Raw genomic sequence first — 7,159 nt, 5'->3', positions numbered from 1 at the left:
TGTGCGGAGGCTGCTGGAAACTGTACACTGACGTTGGGCCTGCGTATGCAGAAACAAGATAACCAAAAGCCTCAATGAGCAAGCAGGTGGATTAAAGGCTTCTCTCAGCATCACTGATTCAGAACACGACTGGGACAAAAGCCGGTGGAGACGGGTATCCCAAAGGCACGGGTTTTTGGGAACTACTGGCTGAATGCGTATCCATATAGGACAAGGCGACAACCTGAAACTCTGCCGATGGGCACGTCATCCTCATATCCCTGCTTGACGAAGCCGTTTACATGGGCTGCCTCAACAGCTGTGTGTTCACAACAGTGCCATTGGGAGCTCCTGTCCCCGATCAGCAAATGCCTGCCTGCTTCATCGGAAAAACACTGATGAATCATAAGATTTGTGGGTGCTCGAACTGCAACATACCCTAGTATTCAGACATCCAGTCTATCAAGAGTGAGTGTCATAAACTTTATTGTAAAATAATAAAAACGGCTGTAAAACGCGTTACAATTTACAGCTGTACTATGATGAACAGGATTTGGCTATTAGTTATGTTAATGATTTCAACCTTGCACAGCATTGTATACGTCCCATACTATCCATTTATTGATCAGTGAGAAATGCAATCTTTTTTTAAGGGTCAGCATCCCTACAGTGTGGGTGTGTATGTAATGGCGGGTATGTAGAAAGTGGTTAATGTCACATGTGATTTTTGGAAACACCACTTGGCGCAACATAACACCAACACACACTTGGTGTCGCGTTTCACCCAGTGAAAATCAAACTAAATTGGACAGCAGGAGACAGGCAACCTTCAGGCCTCAATTGCTATTTTGTTTTTGGTTTCCATTCCATCTCAGACATTAAGGCCTTAATTGAATTTAATTAGAGGATAAGCGGATGAATCAGCTGTGTTTTCCTGGTCTGGATCGTCTGCAAACCCGAAAGACATCTGGAGAACCTTCAGGAACTGGAGGACTGGAGTTGCCTACCCCTGCCTCACGTGTCTGAAGCAGGATCTTTTCTTTTAGAAGAAGCTCACTAAGGAGTTATGCAAGGAAATTGGTCAGAATGCCAGCATCTCTAAAACATCAGGCTGGCTCCGAGCACGCTGGGCCTGTCTCCTCTTACAGATCCCTCTCCAGGGCCACCTGCTTCCAAAGGGGCCGGAACCTCCCAACTCCTGCCGAGTTTTGGCAGAAGCGTTCCATCGGCTCCCACAGCGTCGGGTGCATGTAGATGTTCAGGATGACGAGCCCCCTAAGAGCCCCCCTCACCCTCTCCAGCTGGGACGTCAGCAGCCTCTGAGCCACCGGGAGGTCGGTCCCATACAGGTCAATATTGAGGCGCAGGGACCCACCCCCATAAGGGATGGGGTAAGGTGCTGTGCAGATGCTCAGTCCAGTGGGACACACCTTCCTGTCCACCAGGCAGGTCAGGCTCCTGCCCGCGAGGACATCCAGGTTACTTGGCAGGGGTTCGAGGGGCTGCCAGTCCTGGATGATGAGCCCCCCCTGCAGCAGGTTCTGGGAGGTGTGGGGGCTCAGCAGCACGGCCCCCAGCTCGTTCCTTCCCTCCAGGGCGACGGGCTGGGGGACGGGCCCCCCTTCCGCGGCGGTCAGCTTGTCCTGTAAGTCGGCAACGAGCCCCTCGAAACAGCCTGCCGCGCCCTTCAGAGACAGCACCGCCTGCCGGGGGGGAGAGGGGGAAAGTTCAACTCTGGGGGAGATGTGTGGGGAACAGCGAGAGGAGAAAGAACGATGAGGGGCCAGGGTATGCATTCAGGCCAAATCAAGGGCATTCACTGCCTGGCAGTTCCGCAGTTTCTGGTGGTGCTCTGCAGGGACACATACAATAATAATAATTCCTTACACTTAGATAGCGCTTTTCTGGACACTCCACTCAAAGTGCTTTACTGGTAATGGGGACTCCCCTCCACCACCACCAGTATGCAGCCCCACCTGGATGATGCACCAGTACACTCCCCACACACCAGCTCTCAGTGGGGAGGAGAGCAGAGTGATGAAGCCAGTTCAGAGAGGGGGATTATTAGGAGGCCATGATTGGTAAAGGCCAGGGGGAAATTTGGCCAGGACACTGGGTAAACAACCCAACTGTTTTGGAGAAAAGCCCTGGGATTTTTAATGACCACAGAGAGCCAGGACCTCAGTTTTCAGTCTCATCTGAAGGATGGTGCCTTTTATACAGTATAGTGTCCCCATTAGGGCCCACACAGAGTGCAGGGTGTGCACCCCCTGGTCCCACTAACACTTCTTACAGCAGCAAGCTTAGTTTCCCAGGAGGAGTTCCATCGAGGTACTGACCAGGCTCACACCTGCAGAGCTTCAGTGGGTTGGCAGTTGTGAATTGCAGGGTGATATACTTGTATGTTCTTAGATGACAGCATGCGTCACTGTATGGAAGTGCATTAAAAAGTGAGACACGTCTTTACAACAAGGGTTATGGGAATCAGGACAAAGCTGTGCAGCTATGTTGTTTTTCATTAAAGCTGGACGAGAGCCTCCGACCAATTAGTTAAATATAACCAAACAAGCTCAATGGCCTAAGAGCCTCCTCTTGTTTGTCACCTTTCTGATGAATTTCGGTTCAACAGGCTATTGGGAGACACAATAGTATTTGCAAAACTGATCCTTAAACTGAAAGAAATTAGCGTTTTAATTGTTGCACCTTTGCTGAGATGAATACTTTTGTCTAATGATCACGTGCATTTAAACTGATCATCTGTTCATTATTCCTGCCATAAACCAGACAGGGCAAACAGCTGCTCTTTGTCACTTGCTTGTTTGGGAAACGCACAGTAAAATCAGTTTTATATTATATGTGCCATCAAAAGCTAAATAGCGACTTGATCATATTACCAGCTTTAAAAATCCAAATTCAAACATGAATCGCGGGTCCATATAAACCACCAGCTCTAACCAAGCCCCGTCACATCAGAGCTCAAAGAACAACCACCTGTTTTACCCCTGACAGCCATCCCCGCCAATCCCAGCTTGTTACTCTACCTGCTGGGACAGCAGGCGGTATTTGGCCAGCTGCTCGGGTCCTGGGTCATCTCCTCGGGTCAGCCTTTTCACCCTGACCTGGGGGAAGTGCCGTCTGACGTACTGGTCAATGAACCTCTGCACGACCCCCGCCACCCCGCGCCCTCTCTCGCTCTGCGCCACCCGCAGCCCCTCCACAAGCACCGTCTTGCCGTCGTCAACCACAAAAGTGGATTCCAGGGCGATCTGTACAATAACCAAAGGTCAAGGGTCAATGGAATCTCCTAATGATCAGTACAACCAGGGGTTTGCATAAGCGGTACAAAGGTACTCCTGAGAGTCTGGACTTTCACAGCTCAAATGCCTCACAGTGCGTCTTATAAACCAGGCATTTACAGTGGAGTCATCCACTGTAACACTGGAACAAGCTTGTTAGCCGGCTGTTTGAGGGTCAAAATTTACTCTCATTTAAGAAAATGACTGGATAATATTTCAGATTCAGATAGATACTAAACTACTGAACAGTGAGGAAGAGCTGAAGGACTTTTTTGGGGAAGCCTGCAGTTCTTGGAGCCCCTTGAACCACACAGAGCACAGGAGAAAGTCACACAACTCGGGGGGCACCAACAGCGGCTCAGGTGGGAAAAGTGCTCACCTGGAGCACGGGCCGCACCTCATAGTTGTGGCAGCACCTGTCTGTTTCAGGGCAGAGGGCCACTGGCAGTGGATGAGTTTGAGTTGGGCACAGCACTGCTTGCATAGCGACAGCACCCCCTGGGCTCCTACAAGCTCACAGTGATGTTGCCTTCAGTCAGTCTAAAGCAGGAGCCCACTGCCGTCAACGAGGAGGGAGCATGCAGGGTGGTGCTCATGTCAAGTTTGATCTGTGTGGCAGTGTAGTTCGGTCCGAACCTAGCTTCCTTCATATTAAAGAAAGATCAAGGCCCTCTGTGTACAGAATCCTCACTTTGCGGACTGAAACAGCGTGTGGCCTTCTTCAGCCGCTGGGTATCTGAATTTACATGCTGTGTGGGTGTTTAAACCATTCTTCTACCAAGCGTGGCCCGTGGGTAAATAGATGTGTCCTTATCTGAAACGTGACATTTACAGTGATGACTCCACTGTAAATGCCTGGTTTATAAGACGCACTGTGAGGCATTTGAGCTGTGAAAGGAGACAGCGTGGTGTCTCTCTCTCTCCTCGCTCTCCAGGGGGGCTGCCTGTAATAATCTTATTTCAACGCTACACTGAGCCGTACTGGGGTGTCAGGCATCACGTCCCCTGGGATCTGTAGACCGCAGACTGGTGGCCTGCCTTCTGCTCTTCTTCCTCAGCCCCTGCCCTCGGTCCCCTGCTTCTCCTTACCAGCTTGCCCTGTCTCCTGGCGAGGAAGATGAGCCTGTTGGGCTCCTTCAGCCAGGCGTGGTAGCGGGCGGGGAGGTAGTCGCTGCCCTGGTAGATGCCCTCCGACATGGACATGACGTCATCGTAGTCCTCCGCGCCCGCCAGACTGAAGTCCAGCCCCTCGCTCGCCCCCAGTGTGGCTGCGGCCGCCATCGCCGTCCACCTGTGTGCCGACACGCGCGCAGGGGTCACAGACGGGCTGCGGGGAGAGTGTGCGCGCTGGGGGCCCTGCGACAGACTGACAGGCTGAGGGCCAGCAAGGAGAAACAAGCTCCTTTACGGAACCAGGTGGTGTTCAGCTACTTTCAGAGCTGGAATCAGAGCACCCACACCACACCACCTGCCATTCCACGAACATTATAAGATAAGATAAGATCACTTTATTGGCCATGTACAATTTCTTGCATTAGGAATTTGTCTTTTTGCATATCCCAGCGTGCTCTCCATGAGACACACAGACAGGGAGAGAAGCTAGGGGTCAGACCGCAGGGTCAGCTATTGTACAGCACTGCTGGAACAGTTGGGGTGAAGGGCCTTGCTCAGGGGCCCAACAGAGTAGGATTCCTCTGCCAGCCGCAGGATTTGAACTGGCAACCTTCCAGCCACAGGCGCAGATCCTGTGCCACAGTGTCACTGCCCAGCCCCTTTAACAGGTTAAAAAGTTCATTCTCTTTGTACACGAGAAGAATTCTGCTGCTTTGAATTACCATTGTTTTTTTACATTCAACAACTTTAACATCTCATTAATGTTGATCATAGCGCATTCAGGAATACAGGGCCAAAAGGTATACGTTTTTTTTTTCTTTTCGCGACGATCCAGAGAAAGTACGGTTATGACAGTACGGTTACGTCATCCCCAGACTATAGCTTTTCTTTTTTTATTATAAGCGGCAACTTTTTCAGATGGTTTCCCCCCCGTGACACTCACCGTTACCGTTCCAGCTCCGTATGAAGGACTCGATGAAATACCGACTTCGTAAACACAGCTGAATAGGAAGAGACGGTCTGATCTAGTTCGGTGACGCCGGGCTCTCCTGGACTCTAACCCCTCTCTCCCAAGTCCTTTCCCCGCCCGCTCCCTCTCCCTCTCCTAAGCTCCCTCACATGGCTCTGACCCTAACTGCGTGCACTTCCTGGCTCCGCAGCAGCACGGGACACTGATCTCAATACCGCAGCGGCCGTCCGCCATGTTTTAGGAGGGCGAGTGATCGTGTAGAGCTGAGACTGCCGCTTGACAGCTGAGCACACAAATAACAGAAGTTTGGGAGGGAATCGCTGGTGTTATGTACGCACTGGGAAAATACATGTATTTTCTGCGTTCCTCCGAGCGATTCTTCCTCGATGGCGTTGTGCGAACACAGTATTTAACACGAATGCTGTAACACAAATGCCATTTAAATGTTAAAAGGGTATTTAAACGATCCTTTAAAAAAAGACCGAGGATTCTAACAGTGGGATGTACGGAGCCCGGGAAGGGCCATCAGTAGGAAAAAAGTTATATCGAGGGAACGATTTACAATTCGTGCCCACGAGATAATCAATTCATTCCTACGATTTACAGTTCGTGCGCACGGAATATCTAAATCGTCCCTTCGCTTTCTTTCATTCGTGCGCACTATAATACCCTTTCCTTCGTTTTCTTTGTGTCACGATAGTCGCGCATAGAAAGTTTCTAAAATGCCCGCATTATCCCCGGCTCCTAGCAAACGCCGCTATCAAACGCTAGTTAACACGTGACCGCATCTTGATCTACATGTTAGTATGTTAGAAACTGTTACTTTTTTTCTATATTGAATTAATGGGTGTTGGGCCCCCTAATAAATAAAATAACACTCTCGACGGGGAGCCCTGGATGAAAAGGAACATTTTCTCATTTTAAAACGAAAACTGCGGATCTCCACCTTAAGCCCTGCCGGACAGCCGCTTATTTTATCTGTTCCTTCTTTCGTTCTTTGTGGGAACCCAGGGACACTCTGATGTGAACCGCCGCTGTAAAGGCAGAGAGCAACACAGGTGTGATTCTGGCGTCTTCCTGTCTGCCGCTTTGGCAGTGTTACAGCACCCTCTGCCGGTCAGACCTTAACACTTGAGACCTGGTAACCTCCTCGCCCAGGTTGAGAGATTCCTGATCGCAAGTACACTGAAGTCGTCTTCCATCCCTGTTCCCCGGGTCTTTGTGTATTTTACAAAAACTTTCAGCAACTGGCTCAAAATTAGATTAATATAGTTGTATTCAGTAGCTGCATAACTGAGTTGGAATGAAAATGCTGTAGTTCTGACTGCTGCCTGGTACCTAGAGGATCTGTGGGCAGTTAGACACAGCATGGAAAAGAGGGCAGTTATGGTTAGTGCTCTGCCTGCTCTGCAAAATCCAGAGCCCTCCCATGTCACACCAGCCCTCTGGCACTGAGAGTGCAGCCTCAGTAAGAACGGAGGGAGACAGCAGCGTCCGCGCTGGCTGAGGAGACGACAGGCTGCGCTGCGTGGAAAGTTCTCTTATCTATGTGGGGCGGAATTTGCATGTCGTCACCTGCGCGCGCTTTTACTAGAAACAAACGGCACCTTCGGTTCCTGAGAGAAAGGAAACCAGCTCGCTTCAAACTGCTTGTGGTGCAGCATGACCTGCTGCGACCGACACACAGCCGGTTCGCTGGAGAGATGCTCCGTTCCCAGGCTGACTGCAGTGCCTGGAGAACACATGCCCCTGCCTGTGCAAGTCTGCTGGTCAGAGTATGAATCAATACAGTGTTACAGCA

The 7,159-nt window shown here is 50.6% G+C and overlaps 1 protein-coding gene across 1 annotated transcript; it reads right to left on the bottom strand.

Moving 5' to 3' along the window:
- Positions 1–448: 448 nt before the first annotated feature.
- nat16l (N-acetyltransferase 16, like) lies at positions 449–6,046 on the bottom strand. Its single transcript, XM_006627502.3, has 4 exons — positions 5,332–6,046; positions 4,365–4,566; positions 3,021–3,245; positions 449–1,682 (listed from the first exon to the last, which is right to left on the bottom strand). The coding sequence occupies exons 2-4, from the start codon at positions 4,554–4,556 to the stop codon at positions 1,122–1,124; spliced, it is 978 nt and encodes a 325-aa protein (XP_006627565.3). The 5' UTR covers positions 4,557–4,566; positions 5,332–6,046; the 3' UTR covers positions 449–1,121.
- Positions 6,047–7,159: the final 1,113 nt, after the last annotated feature.

This window comes from Lepisosteus oculatus, chromosome 3, assembly GCF_040954835.1.
Source record: "Lepisosteus oculatus isolate fLepOcu1 chromosome 3, fLepOcu1.hap2, whole genome shotgun sequence".
NCBI lineage: Eukaryota > Metazoa > Chordata > Actinopteri > Semionotiformes > Lepisosteidae > Lepisosteus > Lepisosteus oculatus.
Note: the sequence above shows the minus strand (reverse complement) of the source record. Positions and strands in the feature narration are given on the sequence as shown.

Bases quoted from the DNA above. Each gene is read 5' to 3' on its own strand.
- nat16l (XM_006627502.3), bottom strand. From the start codon at position 4,556: ATGGCGGCCGCAGCCACACTGGGGGCGAGCGAGGGGCTGGACTTCAGT. The intron at 3,246-4,364 runs GTAAGGAGAAGC...GTTATTGTACAG, and splicing joins CCAGGAGACAGGGCAAGCTG to ATCGCCCTGGAATCCACTTT. The intron at 1,683-3,020 runs GTAGAGTAACAA...CCCCCCCGGCAG, and splicing joins ACCGCCTGCTGTCCCAGCAG to GCGGTGCTGTCTCTGAAGGG.